This window comes from Dipteris shenzhenensis, chromosome 9 (assembly GCF_047967505.1).
Source record: "Dipteris shenzhenensis isolate YYH24624 ecotype China chromosome 9, Dip_SZ_1.0, whole genome shotgun sequence".
Lineage (NCBI taxonomy): Eukaryota > Viridiplantae > Streptophyta > Polypodiopsida > Gleicheniales > Dipteridaceae > Dipteris > Dipteris shenzhenensis.
Window position 1 is genome coordinate 57,140,775 of NC_141604.1, and position 27,331 is coordinate 57,168,105.

At 42.9% G+C, this 27,331-nt stretch overlaps 1 protein-coding gene across 2 annotated transcripts in view; it reads right to left on the bottom strand.

The window, feature by feature from the left end:
* Nucleotides 1-26,183, bottom strand: part of LOC147898877 (sodium/hydrogen exchanger 6-like) — a 59,472-nt gene extending 33,289 nt beyond the window's left edge. Inside the window, exons 1-13 of one of the 2 annotated variants that reach the window (XM_087378828.1) lie at nt 26,026-26,183; nt 25,507-25,898; nt 21,549-21,600; nt 21,397-21,456; nt 21,214-21,238; nt 21,005-21,090; nt 20,753-20,864; nt 20,531-20,593; nt 20,217-20,236; nt 19,981-20,078; nt 5,707-5,735; nt 4,233-4,264; nt 3,851-3,898 (exon numbers count right to left, since the gene is read on the bottom strand). In XM_087378828.1, the coding sequence (XP_087234954.1) occupies nt 3,851-3,898; nt 4,233-4,264; nt 5,707-5,735; nt 19,981-20,078; nt 20,217-20,236; nt 20,531-20,593; nt 20,753-20,864; nt 21,005-21,090; nt 21,214-21,238; nt 21,397-21,456; nt 21,549-21,600; nt 25,507-25,678 (797 nt within the window). In that variant the 5' untranslated portion in view covers nt 25,679-25,898; nt 26,026-26,183. Of the gene's footprint in view, nt 1-3,850; nt 3,899-4,232; nt 4,265-5,706; nt 5,736-19,980; nt 20,079-20,216; nt 20,237-20,530; nt 20,594-20,752; nt 20,865-21,004; nt 21,091-21,213; nt 21,239-21,396; nt 21,457-21,548; nt 21,601-25,506; nt 25,959-26,025 lie in introns of those variants that run through there. The other variant, XM_087378829.1, reaches the window with a different exon arrangement.
* Nucleotides 26,184-27,331: the final 1,148 nt, after the last annotated feature.

Consider the following 27,331-nt stretch of genomic DNA (forward strand, 5'->3'; position numbering starts at 1 on the left):
GAGATAGAATCAAGTATGAAGATAAGAAGTCTTACAATGATCTCTGGTCAGAGGATTGATTGAGGTACTTTAGTGCCCTAGACACGCAAGAAACGTAGGAGCTACAACCAAAAGAAGAAGTGTTTGGAAGATGATCTATGCTGATCTGAGATCGTGTTAAGAGGTTATGCCCTATGGGGGTAACTCGTTTTTGGTGCCGTGCCCTATGTGAGTGGCAGTTTGTTATCATGTCTTGTGCAGGTGGTAGCGTTAGTATTTAAGCAGTCTTGGATTACTTTGGCATGTCTTCAACTTCAGTGTTCAAGTATAAATTTCCCTGCTCAGATTTCGGGGGGGTATTGTTGGGGAAATCCTCTTATGAGGAGGTGGTTTAGCACCTTAGAGATTTGGATGATTGGCCAGTGGACGTGGCAGCTAGTTTACGATTGGTCCATGCAATGGAAAGCGTGGATGGTTGGCAGTGATTGGTCGACTAGAGCATGCATGGACACTTGGCACAAGAAGATGCAGTTTTCTAAGTGAGCATGGCGGTTATGAGCTGTGGCGTGGCTTCTAGAGACTGAACCGACAACAAGAGCTCAAGGCGGCAAACTGAGGCAGCACCATGATTCTTATAAAGATGGTTCACGGCATGAGTTCTCCTTCCTTTTGTCCAAGCCCATGAGGCCATGTCTATTTTCTCTCATATGCTGTAGTCTGTTTTTGAGCAGCCGCTCATAGGGTTGATTAGTGAGTCTTACCAGTCTGAGTCTTCTTCTTGTAAGCCAACAAACCGAATACGGGTGTGGCAGAATTCTCTGGTTTGATCTTAAGAAATAGAAGGATTTTATTTCGTCTATTGTGTCGCAATTATGGGGGTTAACTATCTTATGAGATTTTCATCTCTCACAGGATCTTCGGATTGTTGTGTCACTTCAACAAAGGGTAGAGAGTTTGCTACGTCATTTTATGTGAATTCATCATTGTGGTTGATAGGTCGTCATATTGCATGCAATTCTCGACTATTGTGGCTCCAAAAGCTAACATAGACGGTATCAGAGCAAGGAAGAAGCTAGACCTGTAAAGCCCACCCTATTGGGAAGTCCTCTAACTTGTGCTCACACACATAGCGTGTTTATTAGATCCCTTTGAGGATCCCCTAAGACTCCACTAAAGAGGTGATCCTCTGCAGTTAGCAGAAAAGGCAACCTGCAGGACTGCAGGCGACGGGAAATCCTTGCAGTCATTTACAAGAAGAAAAGTATCTGCAATAGTAGCAAACACCATCTTTACGAATAGATCCTGCAAAGACAAAGACAAGAAGCTGAACGCAGTCAACAAAGAGGAAAGTGAAGGAATTCTAACAGAAGTAGATCATCACAATAAGCAACAGCAAGCTGACAAGCATCAGTCAACCTCCAAGCAAAAACAAAGAGGTAAGAAGGGGCTAAATGATATATCTACAAAGGAACTAGCTGGGTCCCATAAGCTGCAAACTTTGGCTTTGCATGGACTTCAGACCATTGCTGACTAGCTTTTACTGAGGATATGCCCGAAGTGGGGTGTGTGCTAATTATACTGTGACTTGACCAATAGGCCAGGTCGCCAAAGTCAGGTGTGCCTATCATGTGGCTAACACTTTGGAGTCAGTACCTCAATGTCGATGGCCTGGGATTATCGGGTATGATTACAACGATCATGCCTTTGGTATTCTCTCTCCAAGCCCCTTCAAAGTCACGCAAATCAGATGTTTCTTCAAAGGCCTCCAGATCTCCATGAGTTCTGTTTATGGGCCCCAATCCACTCCATGATTTGAAGCATAGTGAACACAAACGTGCATGGTTTCCCTGACCATCCCCAGTAGCAACCCCATAGGCCGATCTTTCAACAGAAGTTACTGCAAATTGGGAATCCCGGTCTCAGGACCCTACAAGGGGAATATGAACAAGGAACCATAGGGCTAGGTCACCAAGGATTCCATTGCCAGATGATCAAGGCTCGATACACAAGGACCGTGTGTGTGTGTGTGTGTGGTTATTTTTTTAAAATGGAATCATCATTCCATGACACTGTGCATAATAGAGACCCCCTGGTCTCATAGGCCCTGTTGCAATATAGACATGAACCCTCCCATCACCATAAAATGATAAACAGCCCACTTTCTTGCCTTCCTGGCCCCATAAACCTCATGCATATAATTCACCTTATGTTCCTGCAATGATGTGATCTGGCTCCCTTTTTCTGAGAGCTGTCTGTCTTGTTCATATCCCCAACCAGAATTCTTTGTCAACCCTGTTTCAACTAATTGAATAGGGCCTCTACTAAGGTATTCATCTTCATTGTCCCCCATACTGTACCTTTCAAGATCTCCAGCCCTCCTCAAGCAATCTCAGCTCTACTCCTTTCTGACAACTTCCGCACAAGAGAGAGTCCCTTTTAATCCTCTTATCTGAAATTTCCTGGCATTAACCACTCTTTGTGTGATGTCAACACTTCATGCCAGTTTTCCAAGTTTTCCACAAACTTGTGCAGCTCTCTCTCAGCTCATTATTTCAACCTGAGTGACGTAAGCTCATACTAACTCTGTCAGACCATGTAGCTCATCCCATATAGAATGCCTTGCACTAACACTTGGCAAATCAAAGCATGCATATTTTCAGTGTCACCTCTTTTGTCACCAGAAACCCTCTTGACTCATTGCACCAAGCTCTCTCTTTTGTATATCCATGCTCTCCATGCATTGCAAATAAGGCATCCTTAAGTTCAGAAATGCCTTCTTTGACCACCATTGTGGATGAGGATTAAACAGCCATGCATTGAGTATCTTCTAGCAGCATTCCATTTTTTGGGCTGAGTTTGATCTAGCATCCTGCATCTTCTATACTCCCACGCATGAGTAGGCTTTTGTAATGCAAGGCCTTCATGTTATCCTTCCGTTGTATTTTGCAGAACCTGGTACAATTTAGGCACAAACTTGAAATGAAGGTCAAGTACAGTAGCTTGAGTGCATTTCCCGCAGTTCTTCGGAAGCAGCATTCAAATTTGGAGTTTGTTTAATTTAGCATACTCCAAATTCTATAACCCACTTGCCAATAGGCTTATGTAAAAGGTTTTCATGTTCTAAATCATCCTCTTCCATTGTGTTGCAGCTTCACAAAACGTGAAATGTACCCTGAGTATAGTTACTTAATTGACTTTCCTGAAGGCCTAGTTACAGAAGCACACAAGTGAAGACATTGGAGTGGGGTTCGATCAAAAAACTATCTATGAGCATATGCTAGCTCCTATTTACCAGCTATAAATAATTGACCTGAATTAACATTTACAGAGACCCTGTCTGAGATGGGTGGTTGAAGTATAAAAGTAACCCCTGTTTTCTTTGCAATCATTTTGCACGAAAGCCCGATATATTAGATTATTTACGAGAACGTTCATTGTTTTTACATGTTTCCTGATCTTACATGGGGCACATGGTGGTAAGTATGTGACACAAACGTTAGCATCCTTCCCAAGTTAAGTTAGCTCTAGCTTAAATTTGTCATAGCAATTCAAACCAGGATAATACACCTGGTACAGAAGACATCATGTAACATAACGTCTAACGAAAGGACTGCTGAGGAATTAGCCAAAACTGGAAGCTTTAATTTGAAGCAGGAAAACCTATGAAATAATCTGGACAGTAATAAAAGCATCACTGCAACTAATTAGACATGCTTAAAGGGTTCAGCACATGCCCACAGGGGTTAATCGTGTGGAACAATCGTCTGAAGGAAAATCCGAGAAAACCGCCAATGATTCAGTTTTTAAGACCTCAAATTTTATCACACAAAATAAAAAATCATTATTTGTAAGGGATTTGAGGTAGGCTTACGAAAAATATGGAAAAAGGACAACCAGACAGCATTCCAAATTCTGGAGGCTGCAAGCACAGAACAAAATTTGAGTACTTCATACAAAGGGATCAACACATTGTTAAGACTGATTTATGCCAAAAAATATTGTACTTCCTAAACTGCAATTTTCCTTCTGGATCTCAGTGCATGCATACATACGATAACTCGAATAACTTCCAAATTCTTTCCCATGTACAAAATTGCACTACCCTCATGAAAAACTTACATAAACATTGACAAGAACTCATCAGAACAAAAAGGACATGAAAAACTTACATAAACATTGACAAGAACTCATCAGAACAAAAAGGACTATGCTGACATGGCAATATGAGATGATTTTTCATTAAAAAATCTTACTTGTTGACTGCAAGCCCCGCATACTTGAACAGGTATTCTGTGTTAAGGGCCATCCATGTTGTACAATTCACCAAATAAAAACTTCTATTGGAAACACCCATCGAGCTTAGCTTCACAACCAGTAGGATGGGAAAACAACCCCTAAATATGCATTCGATGCAAACTTTGTACATGTTTATCTAAGATTAATACCTTTATGTAATTCGTGGACTTGTGATCATGTTAAATTGTAAAACAGATTCAGTGGCAGGAACAGGCATCAATTTTTTTGCGAATATTAAATAATATATTAGAAGCTATTTTCAATCAAGTCCTCCAGACAGTTCTCAAGCAAAAATGTGACATAAGGTTCTGGTAAAAATAACTTAGTTAAATGTAAGATTCGCAAAACTCTAAAAATCAAATGCCAAAAAGTTAATGGATCTAATAAGTTACTCATCAAAGCAGAGGACGACAATCTCTGAATCAAGCATTTTCCTAGACTTTCAAAATGTGACACTGTACCAAAACCAAAGACGACCGGTCCTCAAATCAACATTTGTGTCTGTATCATCATCTAGACTTCAAAACATAACAAGCTAACATCTTAACCAGATAACTACAAGAACAACTCCACAGAAAAAATGGAAGATCCTACTGTAAGGTCTTCACTATCAAATGACTATTAAAAATCGAGCATTGTGACGTCGTCTGTTGAGCTAGACATATGAACATAAATGCACAAGGACAAGGTCATGAAAAATGGCAAGCAAATTTGTGATGACAAGATGTCAAGTTGGAACTTGGTGCTTGTCTACATTTTCGTTGAGTTTTCAAGACAACTAACAAGAAAGAAAGTTAAAAAGCAACCTTCAAATTGCATGCTTCAAAGATGAATAACACTAAGTGTGGCATTATATATAAAGAAATTTAAGAATAGCTGGGGCCAGGGCTGTAAAAAAATTTATTTGCCAAGTCATCCAGGGGTTAATTGGCATGCATCTGAAATAGCTCACCGGAAGAGGGGGGTGTAACAGAGAGGTGAAGGTGAATTGGGAGGGCCATGGGGTCGCGGTATAAAAGAAAGAAAGATTTATTAAAGTCTTCAGAAGACCAAAATGGCATTATGAGACACTACAATACGATTCATTGAGGGGAAATTGTGGGGGATGGGGGGGATGAGAAGTAGAAGTAGAAGTAGAATTTATTATCGTCCTCGGGGGGCGAAAAATGACCCATGGGACCTAATCATCAGTACAAAAATCTCCTCCGATGTGGGGGAGAGGGGGGGAGAGAGAGACACACACGCGCCCACACACACACACACAGATTTAAACAAGACAAAAAAATTAATTAGTTAGCAAAGGGACAATCACAATCTCATGAATACACAAGCATAAGCTGCATTGAAATGTCTACGTCTCCATTTCTGAAATATCAGAAATTTCATATACTGTCTGCAAATAAGCTGCATTGTACCAAACTAAAAGGATATCAAAGCGCAAACAAGAGCAACTGCAACGCCTGCACAACAAGTACATGAAAGTTGTTATGAAGCTGAGAGACAAAAAGAATATCTGAAAGTTGTAACTAGTGAGATCAAACTTGCAACCAAGAAAAACAAAAAATTACTTATATGGTCCTACCCATGTGACACAGATCATTACCGCATACAACATTGAAATATGATATTACAATAGGCAAAGTAGATAGAATTAGATGTCACTTCAAAAGTGTACAATGAGTGGTGGATGGGGACTTAAAGGGCCACTAAAGTAGCCCTTTTTCTACCTAAAGGGCCACTAAAATAGCCCTTTTTCCCTCTTCATTACAGCCATCCCTTCCCATAGTATTTTGCCCTCAAAATTACATGTACCAGCTGTTACGCAAGGGTGCTGGGACAGCAAAGTGATGCTGATCAACCTGGTAGAAGATAGGGGTACTCCTGGACAATACTCTCTGGCTGCCAACATTTCCTCATCATAAACATGGTAGTTGAGCTCTTTGGCCTCAAATTTTCTACTTTCATAAGCTATGATACCATGCTCTTGTCGTAAAACAGTGAAGCTATGATACCATGCTCTTGTCGTAAAACAGTCCCCCAAGCCTTCGACACTAGCATTTGCCTCCACAATGAATGGCCATGAGAAGTCAGGGCATACCAACACAGGTGCATGAGTCAAGGCAAATTTCAGTTCTTGAAAACTAAGTTGTGCTTCTTTTTACCACAAAAAGGCATCCTTCTTCAAAAGGTCAATAAAAGGAGATGCCATCTTTTGGCAAAGTTTCGAATGAATCTACTGGAGCAGGAGGCAAGACCTGAGAATCCTCTCAGCTGAGTAGGATTTTGTGGCTGCGACCATTCCCTTACGCATTTCACCTTCGCAGGATCTACCCGAATGCCATCTCTACTCACAATGGGCCCCAAATATTCAACCTCTTCTGCCATGAAAGTACATTTTTGGGCTTTTGCATAAAGCTGATGCAACCTCAAAATTTGTGGCACTTGTTTGACATGTTCAATGTGCTCCTAAATGTTCTTGCTGTGAATGAGGATGTCATCAAAGAAAACCAACATGCATCAGAAGAGAAGTGGCTGCAATATTTTGTTTATTAGTGCCTAGAAGGTGGCTGGTGCATTAGTCAACCCAAACGGTATCACCTTGAACTCATATAAAACCCGTTATGTGCAGAAGGCCGCCTAGTGCTCATCTCCCTCTTTCACACTGATCTGATGGTAGCCTCACCTCAAATCTGTTTTTGTGAAGAGCTGAACACTCTTGAGCTCACCCAACAAATCATCAATATAGGGGATTGGAAATCCGTTTTTGATGGTAGCCTTGTTGAGATCCATGAAATCAACACACGTACCGTAGATATTATCTTCCTTTTTCACCAGGAGCACAGAGGAGGCAACGAGAGAGGTGCTATGAAAGATGAAATTCTTCTCAAGCAACTCCCAAACCTATATTGCCAATTCCTCCCATTCCACTTTGGAAAGTCAGTATGGAGCTTTGTTTATGGGCTTTCTGCTAGGTTCCAAGACTATGACATGATCCACATCCCTCTTTGGAGGCAACTAAGATGGCATACCAGCAAAATACATCCGCAAAATCTGAGAGCAACTGCTGCATGTCTATATCCTTCACCTCAGGAATATTGCCATATAAGCCACTGACTTTCTTTCTTGAGCTCTCGGGCCAATTGCCTTGCTGAAATGATTTGCATTTTTACGGCTTTCATGCCATGCCATACCACTGATCAACCCCTATGGGCAAAGCAAAGTGTCAAGGCATTCAAGTCCATACTAAACTCCCCCAGAGATTTCATCCAATTGCAGCTCGGGACAATATCAATCGTACAAATGTCCAATGCAACGAGACCACCTGCAAAATCATAATCATGAGAGAGCTGGGTTAAGGACCTAGGGCCTAGGATTAAAGGTTTAGGGTTTAGGGCTTATAGGTTAGTGTATAAGGTTGAGAGTTTAGAGTCTATGATCTAGGCTCTAGGATTTAGGGTTTAGGGTTTAGGGCTTATAGATTAGTGTATAAAGTCATTATTTCTCATAGTGTACCTCATACTTAGTTTAGGGGATAGCCGAGTACAACCCCATGTACTTTTCAGCCTTGCTTTTTGAAAACAAAGCAAGACATAATCACCTTCCTAGATGACAACGTCACGCCTGTGCTTGTTTGCTGCCTTTTTCTACTTCTCCTATGACTTCTGCAACGCTTGTTTCACCTTCTGATAAGCTATGTTCAAGCTCTCCACATACTTATCAGCTTCAAAAATTTTATCTTTCGTCTGCAAGATTGGTGTAATCTTACATCGACCTTCCACTAATTTACTGGAGCTTTACCTGTGGAAGAATGTACCGTGTTATTGTATGCATACTCCATTAATGGTAAAAACTTCTGGTGCTCCGAAACATAGCATTTCAGCAAATCTAGAACTGTGAAATTAGCCTTCTCCGATTCCCATCGGTCTGTGGATGAAAACCAGAAGAAAATAGGAGGGTAGTGCCCTTATTCTCAAAAAGTCCTCGCCAAAACAAGCCAGTCATGCGCGGGTCCCTATCACTCACAATGGACTTTGGCATACCATGATACTTGAAGATATTCTGCATAAATAACTTCGTCATATGATCTGCCCCAATCTTCTTCCGTACAAGAATGAAGTGCGCCTACTTGCTGAAGCGATCAATGATCGTCCATATTCCATCATTATCTATAGGTGTCCTCGGCAAATCAAAAATAAAATCCATGGCTATACTCTCCCATGATCCATCGGGTATAGGCGAAGGACGTAACAGTCCAGGAGTCTTCATGCGATCATACCTCACCTTCTGGCAGGTTATGCATGTGCGAACATACTCCTCAACATCGCGACACAACGTAGGCCAATAAAAGAAATGCTCCACTGCCTTAACTGTAGCATCAATACCTCGATGTCCTGCATATGGTGGATCAAGGCATTCACTCATAACCTTCTGCCTCAGCTGCTTAGTTACACACAGCCTGCCATGCATCATCATAAACCCATCCTTAAGCATCATAATGCTCGTGCATCATCCTTAAGCACATAATGCTCGTGCCTCTGTTCATTATTAAGCTGGTCATATATTTCAGCAAATCGCTCATCATGCGCATAGTAATCCTTCATTACCTCCTTTTAGCATATATGGAGGCTTTCAACCTTCTATAGCCTGTTTTGGCTTCAGCAGAATGGGATTTACGGAATGTTGACTGGTCTAGATACAAAATTGTCATTGTGAAGGTCCACATGTAGGTACTAGGCAGTATTGGACTGCACTACCATCAGCCACCGGTTGGACAAACTGAACTTAATGACTAAATGCTCCTATGTCTGCAGCTCCCTCTCCTCCTTGCCGCAAGCCTTTTTAGACGCTTATTTAGCTGGGAGGATAATGGAGAGCGGGGCCTTCGGTGAGGAGATGCAGGCCAACTGGCCCCCAATGATGGCTGACCAGGCCTCGAGCTAGGCCGATCCATGGCCCATGACCCCTAATGATGGCTGACCAGGCCTCGAGCTAGGCCGATCCATGGCGCATGACCTGACTAAAATATGACCCTAGTTAGGCCAACGTGACCTGCATTTAGCCCAATCCCGAGGCGGCCTTTCTAGGACCCAGGGCTGGTCCTTCTCCAGAGCTTACATGGCTCTCCTCTCAGGTCTTCCAGCCCATGTGGCTCCTGCTATTGTGCTGCCCACGTGGCAGCCAGATCTGCTGGGGCATATGGCAGCCTCGAGAGCTGCCCAGATAGCAGCCTGACAACTGCCCATACCATGGTCTGATGCTGGACCATCTGCTGCCCTTAAGGAAGCCCATCCATGACTCCATATAAATCCAACATGTGGCAGTCCAATAAGAACACCACATCCAACCCTCGGCTCAATGCATTGCCAACATGGCATGTGCATCAGCCCCAAAGATAATCCTCAGAACTGTTGGAGATAAGTGCACACTAAGTGTACTATTTCCTAGTCTACAATAGTCTAAGTCTAAGTCTAAATCTAAGTCTAAGTCTAGTCTTTATGTCTTGAGTATGTGCCATGTGGCACTTCTACAATTATCCCATAAGCACTCTTGCTTTATGTCTTGTACTTTGGCCCATATATTCAATGGGTCACATCATTGTAAACTATCAGTCTAGCTTGTGTCTTGTCTACACTCTTCTCAAGGTATTTCTAGTCTTTCAGTCTTGTTATTTCATTTCCAGTTTCTAGTTCTAGTTCTTGCTTCCATATTCCAACATGGTATCAGAGCTAGGTTGATCCCTCTTCTCCCTCTTCTCTCTTCTCAAGTCTGTCTCTTCTCAGATACAGATCTGCCCCCCCCGCTCAGATCTGCCTCTTCTCTCCCCTGCTGCAGATCTGCCCCTCTTTCTGCCCCGCCATTGCGCTCCAGATCTGCGCGACTCTGCTGCATGTATTCCCGCTCCAAATCTCTGCGCCAGATCTGCGCTTCAGATCTGCGCAGCTCAGCCACAGATCTGAGCGCCAGATCTGCTGTCACGCCAGATCTGCGCAACACCTGCTGTCACCAACAGATCTGCGCAGTCTAGCACCCACCCCTCCTATCCGTACAGTGTCGCCCGAATTTCGTACGCCGCCGTACGTCGCCCGTACTCCGCCACCCGTACGACGCCCGTACTCTGCACGTCATCCATACGTCGGCCGTACTCCGTACTTTGCTCGCCGTCCGTACATCGTCAGCTGTCCGTACAGTCCGTACGACTGTATGGAATCCGTACCTGCACAGGCCGACTTCTCCGTACCTACACAGGCTGACTTCTCCAGCTCCATCTTCACGGAGATCTGCATCCTTTTGCACCTCTACCTCTGCCCGGGATTAAGGTACTAAGCTTTGCCTCTTTCAGTTTGCTAAACAGTCTCTCCTTTTTTGCTGGTTCCTCCTGCTTCGATGGGCTGTCATATGCTATGGCCCTGACAAAGTGGTGAGAGAACCAGCTTCTGGGATCTCTTCCTCTCATTTATTTTTGATATTGTAAGGGAATAGACACTGCCCTTGCATCCTAGCAAGAGGTAAGACCTTCCCACATGGCATCTTCCTCTCATTCTCTCATATCTATCGACAAATTCAATGGGTCCAACTTTCATACTTGGCACATCAAAATCAAGTGCCATCTTATGAAAGAAGGCCTTTGGGACATTGTTCACCGTGATGCTCCCGAAGGTCCATCTGAGCAAGTTGTCGCTGCCAAGAACGACAAAGCCTATGCTATCATATTGCTCGGCCTTGGAGATGATTACATTCATCACATCTCCGACATACAGTCTGCTCCTCAAGCATGGATCACTTTGGATACTCTTTTTGGAGCCCGATCTAAAAACTCTAAGATTGCACTTATGATCTCATTCTTTGATCTACATATGCAGGAAGGAGCTACTATAGCCTCTCATGTCAATTATCTTCGCAGTCTTATGGTTCAGCTTGCGTCAGTCAAGTCTCCCATCTCCGAAGATATTGCTATTGCTGTGCTTCTCAAAAGCTTACCTGACTCCTATGCTACCCTTGTCACTACCTTCAAGTATCATAATAATCCTTCTCTTGAGGGTATCATCAATGCTCTCCAAGAGGAAGAAAGAACTCAACAACGAAAGGTAACTGACACTGCATTTTTAGCAAAGAAAGGAAGTTCTAAGGTAAGAAAGCCTTGCACCCATTGTGGCAAAACTAATCATGTGGAGAAGGACTGTTTCAAGGCTCATCCATGCACCATTTGTGGCCGTGATAATCACCGGGAGAGGGACTGCTACTCCAAAACCTCTACATCAACTCCTGCATCTACCTCAGCCCATGTTGCTGCAACATCTCCATCAGCTGATCCTGTTGTTCCTTCCTCACATGATGAGAAGTGGGCTTTCTGATTACTTCTATGTCTTGTCTACCACCTTGACCACCGATGATGTAGGTCAAGGGGTTCTAGTGTCTTGGTCTTTCTATTTGTCTACAATCAGTCTTCTGTCTATCTAGTCTTGTCTGTCTGTCTATTTGTCTATCAATCTGACTGTGTTTTAGATCCATCTTGTCCCTACCCTTGTGGACCCATATGAGGATATCACTTGAGGAGGGGTGTCTCAGGATCTTTTGTCTGTCATGTCTTCTATCTTGTCTCTCAGTCTATCAGTCTTTATGTCTGTCTTCTAGTCTTGTCTTTCTGTCTTACTCCTAGTGTCCACTTAAGGAGGGTGTTGGAGATAAGTGCACACTAAGTGTACTATTTCCTAGTCTACAATAGTCTAAGTCTAAGTCTAAGTCTAAGTCTAAGTCTAGTCTTTATGTCTTGAGTATGTGCCATGTGGCACTTCTACAATTATCCCATAAGCACTCTTGCTTTATGTCTTGTACTTTGGCCCATATATTCAATGGGTCACATCATTGTAAACTATCAGTCTAGCTTGTGTCTTGTCTACACTCTTCTCAAGGTATTTCTAGTCTTTCAGTCTTGTTATTTCATTTCCAGTTTCTAGTTCTAGTTCTTGCTTCCATATTCCAACAAGAACAATACCCAGGTATCCTCCGCTGTCCTCCCTATATGGAGGCTCACATGTAGAGCATTGACTTATACTTCTGACAATTGCAAGGATAGCAAAATGCAATGTGAGAGAATCCGTAGTCATTGCTTCTACTGGTGCACTGCCATGGGATTGCTCAAGTTCAAAATTCCATGACCTCAGCAGTGTATCTGTGAATTGCTGCATTCGTGCAACCCTGCTGTGAGAGGACACTGTTACGCTCTAGCTGAGGTAGCATGACCTCGGAAGAATCAGTCGACATTTCCCTTAAAGGATCTATCTCTGTAATTTATGTGTTTGCGCTTCATGTAAATGATCGGGAGGGGTTTAATGTCAAGGTCCTAGGTGAGGGTTGATAGCACCAGACTAGGTGGATCTAAGGCTAAGGGCCTAATGCAAGAAATGTGCCTAGGGGCAAAGGAATTAAAGCATCCCAAGAGAGGGGTGAAATGTTGCATTAGGAAGGCCCTATATGGATGACATGTGGCATCTAGATCCATCTAGGGAGATGGGGTTTGCTGAAGTTAGTGAGAGAAGGAGATGGTGTTTACGTATGTTTTGTTTTTCGATTTCTCTGATGAGATCTCACGCTTCAGCAAGAATTGGCTGGGTGGAATAGCTCGGTGCTTCTCCCGTGAACTTTAGTATAGGAAATAGAGGCAAGTGGTTAACATTTGGTATCAGAGCGCAGGCTTGGAATTAGAGAAGGGATGAAAACTGGTTTACGTAGCTATCAGAGAGCGCAAGAAAGAAAAGGATCGTCAAGATGCCGGGGTGCTGTGATGACGAACGGCAGGAGTCGGTGATAGAAGACGTCCCGTAAGGCTACTCGACGTTGATTGGACGAAAAAAAAAAGCAACAGCTCCGCTCTACGTAAGATTGGCGTCGGTGGAGGTCCAGCGCTGCCGACGTGGTTTGTGAAGGGCCTGCGAGAGGACTTGGGTCCCTGCAACGACGTGACGGGCCTACAATTGGTGGAGCGCAAGGGAACACGGGCGGTCGTCTGGTCACGCTGTCCAGCGCGTTGACAAGTGGATGGGCTTACACAAGTGATTCGACGAGGAGCGCAAAAAATTGAATGGAACATGAAGCGTAGACTGGTCGTGAACGAACCGTGACGACGGTCGACAGGCAGGAAGCAGAATTGCGGCAGGTTTTAACGTGGCACGTCAGCTGGGTGACGCACAAGACCTCCACCCGACGGGCTGACCTGACGGAATACGGAATAAGGATCGATTCCTTTGGTAGATCGACGTACGCAAGTGGCTCGTGAACAGGAAGGCCTGCAACGTCATAGGTGATTACTGGTATATCTCCAAGGAGCAGCAGCAGCTCGTGAACGGTGTGCAGGAGCAAATTGCTCGGGCTGCAAGCTGTGGGATTCGAATTGCGGGGAGTTTCCAGGGAGCACTTTATCTATTTTCCCTTTTGGTTTTCGTTATTCCTGTTTTGTCAGAAGCAGTTAGACTTTTGTGGTTTTAGCAGAGGTCGCAGTTTATGATGCTATAGCAAGGACAGATTATGCTTGAGGATATGCCTGTGTGCTTCAGTTGGAATTAGACTGCAGGAATTTCCCTAGTATAGGGAAGAGCGCCATCTGTGATATATGCCTGTATTAAATGCTTGATCAGTGTGAATGTGGGATTGCAAGAATTCCCTAGTATAGGGAATTGTGTTCAGAGTGTCAGTACACTGAATTGTGTCAGCTTGTGATTACAGTGTTCTTGGGGTGTTATTTTTTTTTTTTTTTTTTAAACCCCAAAACAAAACACCTATTGAACTAAATGGAAGCAGAAGAAGGGGCTTCCAGGAGGGACCCTGGTGAATCAGGACTCCGGCCGACCCAGCAGGGATCGCGCCCAGTAGCTCACACTTTATCTGGCAGGATTGCATTGTTGGAGGATGCCTTGCAACAGTTGTTAGCGCAGCAATTACAAGCCAACGCAGGGCAATCTGAACTTAGGAGAGTGATACATAGTATGTCTGCCATACCTTCTCGAGAGGAGAAGGGAAAGGCTCCAATGGAACCGGAGTCTAGCGTTCATACGGTCGAGCCTAGGAGGGCTAAAGTGCCGAATATTGCAAATTACAGACCGGAGAAGTATTCTGGTCGTATGAACGACCGTAGCTCCGATGTCATTGAAACCTGGTTACACAAATGGGACGAGGCGTTCGCCATTTGTGAGATCAGAAATGACATCAAAAAGATCCGCGAGGCCACCCATATGTTTAGTGAGGCAGCGGATCGGTGGTGGATTAAACAACAAAAAGATGGTATAGCATCCACTACCTAGGAGGGGTTTAAAAGAGAGTTCAGGAAACACTTCTTACCTCCTGACGAAGCATCTCGAGCTTGGGATCAATATAGGAATCTTCGTCAGAGAAATTTATCAGTGGCAGAATACACTGATAAGTTTCGAGAGAGTGTAATGAAGGTTGACGAACCCCTGCCTCAATCAATCCAAGTGAAAGATTTCATATTTGGATTGAATGATCGAATAAAAATGGAAGTTCGGGCTAAGTACGCGAACACGTTAGATGATGCAATAGCTATAGCCCTGAACTATGAGGATGCCAAGGGCAGCAAGCCAAGTGGGTTTGCACAGGTCGGAACCCAGTATGGGTATCCGAAGAAATCTGGGTTTAAGAAGAAGTGGGCTAGTAGAGGGAGTGGTTCGCAGCCGAGTGGTCAAGCCAAGCAGGCGAGACCGGCTGAAACTCCTAAACCAAGTACCACCATTGGAGTGAAGAGGAAAGTAACTCCAATGGCAGCCCGGGCTTGGTCTGAGTCTCCCTTGAACCCAGAACAAAGGGAAAAAGCGAGGAGAGAAGGCTTATGCTTTGGTTGCCTTCAACCTCATCAGTGGAGAGATTGTCCACGTAATAAAGATCGTCGGATGGCTGAGATGGTGATCTCAGAGTGCGACGTGGAGATGCAGGGAAGTCCCAGAGCGGAAGAGATGCAAATTCAGCTAGCGGGATCTTCTCAGAGGTTAGTACCTTGTTTGTTCTGTGTGTCTGTTACTAAGTTAGTGACGAGTGCACCTGATAACATCCTATCTAAGCCCGCAGCAACGGGGTATACAGCCTTCAATGATACGGAGTTAATCAAAATGAAAGGGCAAGTGGCCAGTCATGATGTCATTGTGTTGTTTGACTCAGCGTCAACTCACAATGTGATTAACTCCAAGCTCGTGAAGAGGCTGAAATTAAAGACAAGTCCATCTGATTATGCGTATACGGTCAGGATGGCCGATGGAAGTTCAACTGAAGTATGGGACCAAAGGGTTACCCAGTTGGAGCTTCGGATTCAGGACTATGCTGAGAAGCTTGATTTTGAATTGACCAAGCTTGCTCATGCAGATATAGCCCTGGGAATGGCGTGGCATTCTAGGAAGAATCCAGCCATTCATTGGAAAAAGCACGTATATCAATTCAAGATGAATGATGTGCTTTATGTCTTGCGAGGTGAAAGAGATATACCTCAGGGACCGTTGGTTTCCGTGATGGAAATCAGAAAGGCTCAAGTAGAGTTTTTGTACCTTTGCACAGCATCGGTAGAGTCGATGGATGATTCTTCGACTAGCACTGATGTTACGCAAAGTGGTGAGTTGGCCAAGCTGGCTAATCTTATAACAGAGGAGTTCTCTGAGTGTTTTAGGGATGAACTACCTTATGGGTTACCTCCAGAGCGGAAAGTTCAGCATAAGATTGAACTGATCCCGGGGGCAGAACCTGTAAATAGACCTCCCTATAGAATGAGTTTTACTGAAGAAGCGGAGGTGCGTAGGCAACTGGAAGAATACCTCAAGCTGGGGCAGATTCAACCAAGTTTCTCACCTTTTGCTTCGCCAGTGATATTAAAGAGAAAAAAGGATGATACGTTTCGCCTCTGTATAGATTACAGAGCATTGAATAATATCACTGTTAAGCATAGGTATCCGATGGCTCGGATTGATGATTTGCTAGATGCATTACACGGAGCCGTGATTTTCAGCAAGATAGATCTTAAGTGCGGCTACCATCAAATCCGAATTAGAGCCGAGGATGTGCATAAAACCGCTTTCAGAAGCAGGTTTGGTCATTATGAGTTTTTGGTAATGCCCTTCGGACTTACCAATGCTCCAGCGACCTTCGTCATGCTTATGAACGATTTACTACGTCCGTATATCGGAAAGTTCGTAGTACATTTTATTGACGACATCCTGATATTCAGTAAAAGTGTTACTGAACATCGTGAACACTTAAGGATAGTGTTCAGTACTTTGAGGAAAGCCAGTCTTTATGTGAATAAAAAGAAAACTATACTGTGTATGGTTAGGCTTGAGTATTTAGGGTTCATAATTACTCCACAGGGGGTAGAAATGGATCCGAAGAAAGTGGCTGCGATACTAACTTGGCCAATCCCTCAGAGTCTGACCGCGTTGCGATCATTCTTGGGATTTGTCCAGTTTTATAGAAGGCATATCAAAGGATATTCCGGAATAGTATCGCCATTGACTGATCTGACCTCAGATAAAGTACCTTTTATTTGGGGACAGAATCAACAGGAAAGTTTTAACACCATAAAACAAGCTATGGTCTCAGGACCGGTGTTAAAAATAGTTGATCCCCAGAAACCGTTGTTCCTAGAAACCGATGCAAGTGGCATTGCGGTAGGAGCAGTCCTCCTTCAAGAGGGAAGGCCAGTAGCCTTTGAAAGCAAGAAGCTTTCTCCTTCTCAAAGGAATTGGCCAACTCATGAATTAGAGTTGTATGTTGTTATCCATGCTTTGAAAACATGGAGGCATTATCTGTATGGTTCAGAGTTTTATGTGGATGTAGATCATGATACTCTGAAACATTTTTGTAAACAACCTGACTTGAGGGGCCGCCAAGCTAGGTGGGCAGAGCTCATGCAGGAGTTTAATCTAACGATTCGGTACCGAAGAGGAAAAGACAATAAGGTAGCTGATGCGTTGTCTCGCATTATGCACAACCTGAGTTTCACGGTATTAGAGAGTGCTCTAATGACCGAGATCAGAGAAACTCAGAAGGTGGACGAGTTTGTCCAGAGCTTATGGCCTAAGGCTCATGTGTTAAAACCCGGGGAAAGTGAGAAGGATGACCTGGCATCCACAAAAGGCCAAACTTATGCAAGATATACCATAAGGGATGGTATGCTAGTTAGAAATGGCAAGGTTGTAGTACCTGGTCAGAATGATCTCAGGCAAAGAGTCATTCGACAATGCCATGATAGCCCGTGTGCGGGACATCCAGGAGTCGAGAAGACCTATGATCTCGTGAAGCGAGATTTCTTTTGGCCAAAGATGAAAAAGCATATTCATGAGTATGTGACACGGTGTTTCTCGTGTCAGGTAAGTAAGGCCGAGCGGGTGAAGCCACCCGGACTTTTACAGCCCTTGGAAATACCACTAAGTAAGTGGGAGAGCATTTCCATGGATTTTATTGTAGGGCTACCTACAACACAAGGGGGATATAATTCTATCCTTGTGGTGGTTGATCGTCTAACCAAGATGGCTCACTTCATTCCAACTAGAGAGTCTATTAGTGCCCCGCAAGTAGCGGATTTGTTTATTAGACATATATTTCGTCTGCATGGATTGCCTAGATCCATAGTGTCAGACAGAGATGTCAGGTTTACCGGTCACTTTTGGACAACGGTATTTGAGACACTAAGGACTGAGTTGGGAATGAGTAGTGGGGATCATCCTGAGACGGATGGTCAGACGGAGAGAGTCAACCAGACTTTAGAGGATATGCTGAGGGCATATGTGTCATTGAGGCAACATACATGGGACAAGTGGTTGCCATTGTTGGAGTTTGCCTACAATGATAGGAAACATTCATCTACCGGGTTCAGTCCGTTTGAGCTGAACTATGGTTATAGACCAGCCAATCCAACTATAGTTGGAGTACCTCAGAAAGTGCCTAGTGCCGCGAACTTTGTAGTTCAGATGCGGGAGATGCTAGCACTTGCGAGAGCTAATATCCGCCAGGCTATGGATAGAGCCAAGGTGTATGCGGATGAAAATCGGTCTATAAGAGTATTTGAAGAAGGAGAAAAAGTTTTTCTCAGAGTTCCTTCGCACTCGAAGTCGTTGACTTCAGGAGAGTGTGCTAAGTTATCACCTCGATACTGTGGGCCGTGGTTAATTCTAAAGAGAATAGGCAGTGTAGCCTATAAATTAGAATTGCCACAGGGGTGTAAGGTGCACCCGGTTTTTCATGTTTCACGCTTAAAGAAATTTTTACATACAGGTGACTCACTAATCGAAGGTGTGGTTTTGTTTCAGGAGATAGAGGATATTGCAAGGCGCAAACCAACAAGAATCCTGGACCGAGGAACAATGCAAATACGAAATCGGAAGATACCCACGGTGTTGGTTGCATGGCATGGTCAGCCTCTATCCGAAGCTACCTGGGAATCCGTATACCAGTTGCGGAGAGTGTTCCCAGACTTTATCATCGAGGACGCTGATGTCTGAAGAGGGAAGGATTGTTACGCTCTAGCTGAGGTAGCATGACCTCGGAAGAATCAGTCGACATTTCCCTTAAAGGATCTATCTCTGTAATTTATGTGTTTGCGCTTCATGTAAATGATTGGGAGGGGTTTAATGTCAAGGTCCTAGGTGAGGGTTGATAGCACCAGACTAGGTGGATCTAAGGCTAAGGGCCTAATGCAAGAAATGTGCCTAGGGGCAAAGGAATTAAAGCATCCCAAGAGAGGGGTGAAATGTTGCATTAGGAAGGCCCTATATGGATGACATGTGGCATCTAGATCCATCTAGGGAGATGGGGTTTGCTGAAGTTAGTGAGAGAAGGAGATGGTGTTTACGTATGTTTTGTTTTTCGATTTCTCTGATGAGATCTCACGCTTCAGCAAGAATTGGCTGGGTGGAATAGCTCGGTGCTTCTCCCGTAAACTTTAGTATAGGAAATAGAGGCAAGTGGTTAACAGACACGGACAATGGTACTGCATCCTCTAGAATGTAGTGGAATCCGCCTCGTAAAAGGAAGTATGCTGCACACTCCAAAAAAGGCATGTTGCTCAGTCTCCACTTTTCCTTAATCGCAAAATAGAGATATAAATTCCTCAAAATCAGGCCCCTCCACATGCGACTGAGACATCTCACATATCAAATGGTATACACCACTGCCCTATGTCTCCATCTAGGCATGATCTCAATTAAATAAGACTACAGAGCCCAAAGATGCTAGCTTTAAATGATGCTCTCATGAGCTGCTTATAGTATGGTATATTGTTCTCAAAGTACCACTAGTCTTTGCTTGAAATTTTTGTACACAGATAAGCCAAGCAAGGTATTCAGTGGAGAAACAATAAAAGATTCACCAATGATGAACTTTCAAACTGCAGCCATTAGGGTCACCACTCTATCTATCGAAGCTTCTGCTAGCTTAGAGGAAAATTTTTAAAAATTTTCTAAAATAAAGCAAGGCAATGGTCTTGCTTCAGAAGATCACAAATTAAGGAAACCAATGAGCCTCTTGTATCTGTAGTAATTTTTCCCACTTGGCCTCTACATAGTCGTCAACATCGCTCATTTGAAAAGCAAATAATTGTAACAGCACTATTTCATCTTTATTAATCTCAAAACATTGCTTCTCAGCTTTGCCCTCAAAATCACAAATGTCAGTCATCTAAAGGAAGAAATAACAAAATTCTGGTAGGGTAAGTCTAACCTGCTGATAATGAGCCCACAAATATTTCAAGAAAGCCCCATATTGCAGCAATTATATGGTGCTTTGCTGTAGGATGATGTCGAACCTTCACAAGTGTCCTGAAAGAATCCATAAAAAGTACATTGTTAACATCCTACAAACAAATCAGAATAAATAGCTGAATCTTTCACTGAGAGATATAAACTATTGAGCTTAACACTCAAAAGGTATTAAAAAGTATAAAAAGAGTCCCTGACCTATACAGAGATATTGCCACCTTGGGAAGGGTCACCAGTGGAAAATAGCCACCCCAAACGTATCCAGGTATAGAACAATCAAGGTGTCAAATTTTGAAGCTTATTTAAAACAACAAATTAAAAAATGAAGCTACAGGGTTTTAAAAACATGTAATGCTGACATATGCTGGAGAAGAAAGATATTGCAAACTGTTGCATTGCTTTTAACCCATGAGAATGTAGAGTGAATGGCATATACTCAATTCTCATAAAAAAGACACGCACGTCAAGAGAAGGGGAAATTTAGCATGATCAACGTTTACAAATGAACGTACCGCATCGTTTAAAACAGACTCGCCAAAAACCAGCGCATAAAGATTCACATCTGTCCCCAATTCCTGGCAACGAAAGATCCAATATATAATATATAAATGCTACATTCAAATGCATACAGATATCATAGCGTTCACCCTATTATTCAAACTGTTACAGGAGAGACACTAAAGATCTTAGAGATAAACACGCGACAAGGGGGAGAGTGGAAGGTAAGAAAGTACTTGAAATATTGCTAGGACAGTTATTGGATCAGTGGCGGAAATTATAGCCCCAAATAGTAGGCTCTCTTGAAATGGTAACTTGTACATTAGGAACAAAAGTCCACCAAGATAACTGGCCAACAAGAATGCCAATTCAGCTTTAACTTGTGTTATTTCAAATGAGCACTACAGTCAAATTCCAAATAACAATGATTGTACCCAGAACCCCAATTAGAATTACATCTACTTGATTTATATCTTGATTTTACTCACACAAGGATTCCTGTGACCATAGCAGCTACAAAAGTACCAAGAATTGCGAACGTGATGATTGCTCCAAAGTTTGAAAAAAATGGTTTCTGTATTAACATATGATGTCAGCCATAAGCAAAATGCTTTGTAAATAGAAGCTTTTCGCAATTGCATACCAGCCTTTTCAGAGGTAAACAACTCCGAAAAAAAGAATTAGAAAAGGGCCTTACAGGATGGAGGCTGAATCCTGAATAGGTGATAGAAAGTCAAGGCAACAAAAATCAGGATAGCACAACAAGCAGAATTGATACAAAATTTAAGTTAACGAAGCCATTTGTCAGCTGATTTTGCAAATCTGATTCATTATATCAACCACTATCCTAAAAGAAAAACAAGGGAGACCAAAAGGATATAAGATAATTGGGGGTAGAAGAAATAGGAGAAAGAACTCTTCACGGAAATTAAACCACCTCCTGCAAAGACATAACTTATCAATCATCAACTCCAGACCCATGAAACTTCATAACAACTTAGATCTGCTGATTCGTGCCACAAACTGCGTTACCTAAAACTTTCCTCTGTGTTTGAAATGTTTGCAATACCACCAACAATCAGACCTGCGAGACCAAAACAATAAACTCAGTCCTCCCCGTGCTTTAACATCAAACGTTCTTTCACAAGACTATGGACTATCATAGCACCATTTATAGAGCACATATATAAGCTAGCAACTTGCTTAGTAACCAAAGAAACAACAGTGATTAGGAAAATGGCAAGCTTTTTTCATTTGCACACCTCACTTTGAGTTCTTTATTACTTGACCAAATAATGTTAGCTCAATACTTAAAGAAGCACAATTGGGTACTTAATATAAGGGCACTGCAGGGGTTTTTTTTTTTTTGAAAAAATTAAAGCAGTTTGAACATCTTACATTGTGCCACATCAGTCACTTGTTACTCTCACTCACATAAATGCTTGAAATGACCAGTGAGGTTACCAGATGAATGAGACTTAATCCATTTCATCTACCATTATAAAGCTCCCATCTAAGGTTTTCAGGATCACTTGTTCTAGGTTCATTGTTCCAGATGCACTTATCCCGTGTTCCCATCTCGAGTTCACCTGATGCAAATAATTTCGCATTAAAAATGAAGAAGCCCGAGCCTCCAGAGTCCAGCTCACCCCACCTTTGCAAGGCTAAAATGTATCCAATCGTAAAGATCCAGATTTTGTTATCTCTGATACAGGTAGCCCCAGGTAGCCCATTGACACAGCAGATTTCATCAACAGTCCGGTAGAAAAAATGGCCTATTTCAATTTGATCTGCTGCCTGAAGGGGCATCGGACAAGTCTCCTGGGCCTCAAAAGCTGGGGTAGGAGAAGAATCTTTGGGACTCACCAGTACAGAGTGTGATTCTAGGTCACACCTTTTCCAAAGTCAAACGCTCCTCTATAAAACAGAAGGACAAGATATAGAGGAATAACTGCATTTAATGGGACAAATGTTTATGTATAGATTGCATCCGGCATTTCAATCTCAGTGGAATCTTCCACTCTGTATGTCTCTCATCTAGATTTTGTTTCCAAATTCTCGCATGTGTTCATGGATACAGGACGTGCTAACACAGGTGGTAGAAACCTTAAGAAGAATCCTCTTTTCAACCCTTCAATGTCAAACTGAAGGAGTGAATGGAGATGTGCCTGAGTCTGTTATAGACGTGATGAAGTAAAGAGACATATTCGAGCACCTCCCAAAGGCATGCCACTGCAGTTGAAGTCTAATGCATATGGGTGCTTAATGCAGTGTCAGCCCTCAAAGAACCAACCCTTCGAGTGTTTACAACCAAGAGAAGCAGAGAGTGGGGTAAAGTAGCATGGCCAGCCTATCAAAAGGCCTTCAAGGGTCTGTCATGGGACCTACCTCGCCTCCTCATCTTCCCAACGGAAAGTTTGAGACAAAGAAGGTGCTTCGATGAAAAACGTTGCACTCCGCTTTGAGGACAATATTGTACCCCTGCAATGATGGGTGAATGAGGTCAACACCCTCCTAGGGTAGTCCATTTGACAGTACCTAAGTATATGCTCACAACCTTCTGTACAACACTTGTCTATGGATCCTAGCAAGGATAACATGTGGAAATAAGCAGGTAGAACTCTGCTTTAAGTGACAATTCTCAGCATGACCAATCCATGTAGCTATTCAAGTAGCTATTCAATGTGACCAAAATTTATTGAAATAGGTTGCAAAAGTTCCTTTCAAAAAATTACTCAATGACCATTCTACTCATGCATCATTACTTTATCTAATAATGCACTTAATTGTGTTCCTAGTTTTAACCTATGTAACCTGTGAAACGAGAGCTACACTTGACTGTTGGACTAAATTTTTGCCATTAGTGAGCAACCATCTGCCAAGTAGGTGATTGGTCAGTGGTTATTAACTGCAGGCGTTGACCAAGTTGGTAAACAATTTAGTTGCACGAAACACCGTTTCATGCAACAGAAACATAAACGGAAACGGGCACCGTTTCCAAAATGGCAAAACCCTGAGAAGGGTTTTAGCCATGCCGCACTTCATTTTGCCTCTTGAATCGTCTGCTTCAGCCTCTCCACTCTACTGCTCTCCTACTCTAGCCTCTTCACTCTCCTACCCCCCCACTCCTACTCCTCTCCTTCTCCTACTCCTCTCATCTTCTCTCCTACTCCTCTCCTACTTCTCCTCCTCCTCTCCTATAGTCTACAGTTTACTTTGGCAGCTGGCTGCCTATTTTTGGACATGATTCATGATCATAAATGCTACTATGGGTGTGCTTTTATTTTTCTGACATTGATATGTGACATGTGGATAATAGTAAATACTATTGATGCTTTTTACTTTTGCAGTTACAAATTTGTAATCCATTTTTGAGTGTTGTAACTTGTTGATTCTTGAATCATCATTCATGAATGATAGATCATAGAATCATAGATGTTGAAGCATCATGCATGCTGCATAAGTCATGACTTAATGGCAAATGCTAAGTAGCAAAACTTTTAAGCACTATATTGATAATTGTATATGTATTAAAAATTTATTTTTACACATAAATTGTACCATATTGCCGTTTCTTGTTCTGCCGTTTCGGCTCAGACCGGAAACTCCATTTCCGGTGTTTCTGACGTTTCCTTTTCCCCCATTTCCATTTTGGCGTGCAACTATGCTATAGACAGCTTGGAGCAGTTCTTGGATCATGCGAGTAGCATAGCGAGTTGAAACAATCCCAAGATACTTGGTACTGTTCAGGATCCGGATGGTTCCCAAGCTCAGAGGGAGACAGTACTGAGAAAGAATGGCTACTGATGAAGGTTAAAGGTCTATGGTTGACCATCTCATAATAGTCCATTAAGATTATAAGCTCATGCCTTCTAAATGGACAGAATGACAGAGTTTGCCACTGTCATAGCCTCGTCATCCCATGCATAACTGTACACCAGCTTTGTCGATACTGTTCCAACTACTGCTTTGTAAACCTTGCCCACCTCCCTCCCCCCACAGTAAAGCTGATTGACAGCAAAAACAGAGGCATGAGCAGCCACCAAGTGCATTTGTCAAGAGATGCAGCAGCAAACTGCTGCAAAAAATATGGCATGTGGTGCAAACAAGCCAAAACATCCACCCAAAGTGCCTTGAATACCAATCTATCCCCTCAGAGATCAGGGGGTTCATCAGAGAGATAGCAAGAGGCAAAGTGGGGTGGCAACCTGCCTAGATGTCACTAGAATGGGAACGGAGACTCGGGAAGTTGACATTGTATCAAACCCTAAAAACCACCAGCAGAACACTTTTATCCCTTTCCTGCACGAGCTCTCAAAAACCCAAGAGAGCTTTGAGCTTCCCTTTGCGACCACCATTCCCGAAAGCAGCAAACAGTTGTCCTCTTTTCCGTGGCAATCACCACCACTTTGTTTACTCATTAGACGGATATGACTATGAAAAAGTTGTACCCTGCATATCCCAGGCTGAATGAGAGGTAAATCCCCACGCTAAGGAAACTCATGACAGATCAAGTGCACAGGAAGACTAGGAGGCTTTTTAGGTGAATTCCAAATTTAGATAGCTCTCAGGCAACCCAATACAGTCCACCAGAGCGTACACGACTTGCCAAAGGCCATGAACTAATCTAAACTAACAGACTATCATAAATCAATACTCAGTCGCAAGTAGGACCAGTAGGAAACTGCATCAAAAAAAAAAGGACTTGAGTGCATCTGACAGTGATGATTAGTTCAAATAGTTTAGCCAGTTCTTACAAAAATAAAAGCACAATTTCACTAGGATTTGCAATGGCAAGCACTTTCTTCCCGAAAAGATCATGCACCACAAAGGCTATCCCAGCTGGTCACACCGGCAAAATACTCCCCATGATATATCTACTAAGACCCAATCATGACAGCATACTCTCAACAAAAGCCCTGAAACGACGGGAGATCCGGAAGATAGGCATTGTTAAAACACACTTAAATGGTAGGGCCAGCAGATGCACCGATGAGAAGCGATGCGCTCGCCTCGTGCAAATAGTAGATCTTGTGCCGACGTAATACATGACCCAAAACAAACGACAAGCCCAGCGTCACGATCTGCAAAAGAATGCTGACACTGGCCATCTGTTGCTGATCTCCTGCCGCCGGCTGTGGTTCGTCGGCCATGATCACCATGGTGCCAACGAAAACTCTGACTTCAAAGGAGACGCATTCGAAGAAAACGAGCGCAAGGATCGTCAGAAGAAACCCTTTCCTCGTCTGCTGGTTTCTTCGCGATTCCGTGTGAGCCCTCTCCCAGCTTGCTCACATTCCTTTACCGCCCTTTTCAAAGTCCTAGCCAGCTTCTGGCGGTCCTCGGATCAATCACTAAATTCGTGGGAGTTCGATTGAAATTCTGAAGATCGAACATTTGTGAGATGGTGCCATGCCCAATCGGGGTTGTGGAGTAATTCAGCAAACAAGAAAGCGACGCACCACACAAATCCCAACGCAAACACAATCAAAAAAGGCTCCTTAACAACCTTTTCTTGGAACAATTTTGAGTAATTTTGTACATTTTGGCCTCCGATTCCTAGTCATCGCCCCTTTGTGCAAGTCGAGCTAGATGCCACATGTTTTCACCCATGTAAACAAGGGTGCATGTATGCACAAAAGCACTTCACTCCAATTGTGAGTTTTACGGGTCTTTAGACATTGTCGATTGTTTAGTAGGAAACTAGGTTGCAGTAGGCAACCCTTCCGTCATGGCTCTAACTCCAAATTGGTCCTAAATCCTCACTATTATCCAATTGGGGTTTAGTAGCAAGGTAGTGAGCTTTGTTCAACAATTACTCAATCAAGTGATGGCAAGAAAGGAAACATGCAATTATCTCCCTCCTTATATAATAGATTTGCGGGATGAATAAATAAAAAAGTATGCTTTTGGGTCAAATTTGGAAAGAGTGTTTTAGTCCCTTAAATCAATCTAAAATCAAGGGCTTAAAATTGTACACATGGCTTAAGGAGAGCTCACAAAAGTTTGCTTTTCTAGAAAGCACATTTCAAACCCTTGGATCTTCATAAAGATCAACACCTATAATCACAACACATGGCTTAACGAGGGCTTAGAAAAGGAAAACTTTCTTCTAGGCTACCTACCATAATAATAAAAAAGAAACGCTTTGAGGACTTGCAAGATCCATTAGACTTTGCCAAGGTTCTATAGTTATTTGCATGCTCTCACACTGACTGCAAAGCCAATGCCTTTTTTTTTTTTTTAAACTATAATTTAAAACTGAAATGTAAATCGACGTTATTTTCCTTGATGGTTTTACAGATAATACCTACAAAGTTTTGATGTCAACTTTCTGGGATTTTTTTTTGCTTTATTTTTATAAACAGATCTAGTAGACAACAATCTCTTCACCGGCAGGCATAAAGCCCGTTTGGCTAGCATTAAGCCCTTTCAACAAGAAAATGAATTTTTTTTTACAGGCGAACCTGCTTTTCTGGCAAACGGCTTTCTGGATAGCAATTTTCTTTCCCAGGCAACGGCTTTAGCAATTGACAGGAGAATCGGCTTTAGCGCCTTCCTCACAAACGAACACGCGAGACCTGGATGAGCGACTGTAAAGCTTGAAGTGACTTGAAGACTTGTAACTCAAGGCAATCTTTCTAGGGAGAGCTCAAGCATGGAGGGAGAGTAGAGCCCCTGAATTTATTTATAGCCATGTTGGAGGGGGGTAAAAAGCACACGCAAGCTAAAAGCTAAAAAGCGTACAGCCACACACAAGCTAAAAGTTGAAAAGCCAACAGCCATCTAAAAGTAGAGGTTAAGAATTTTAGAAA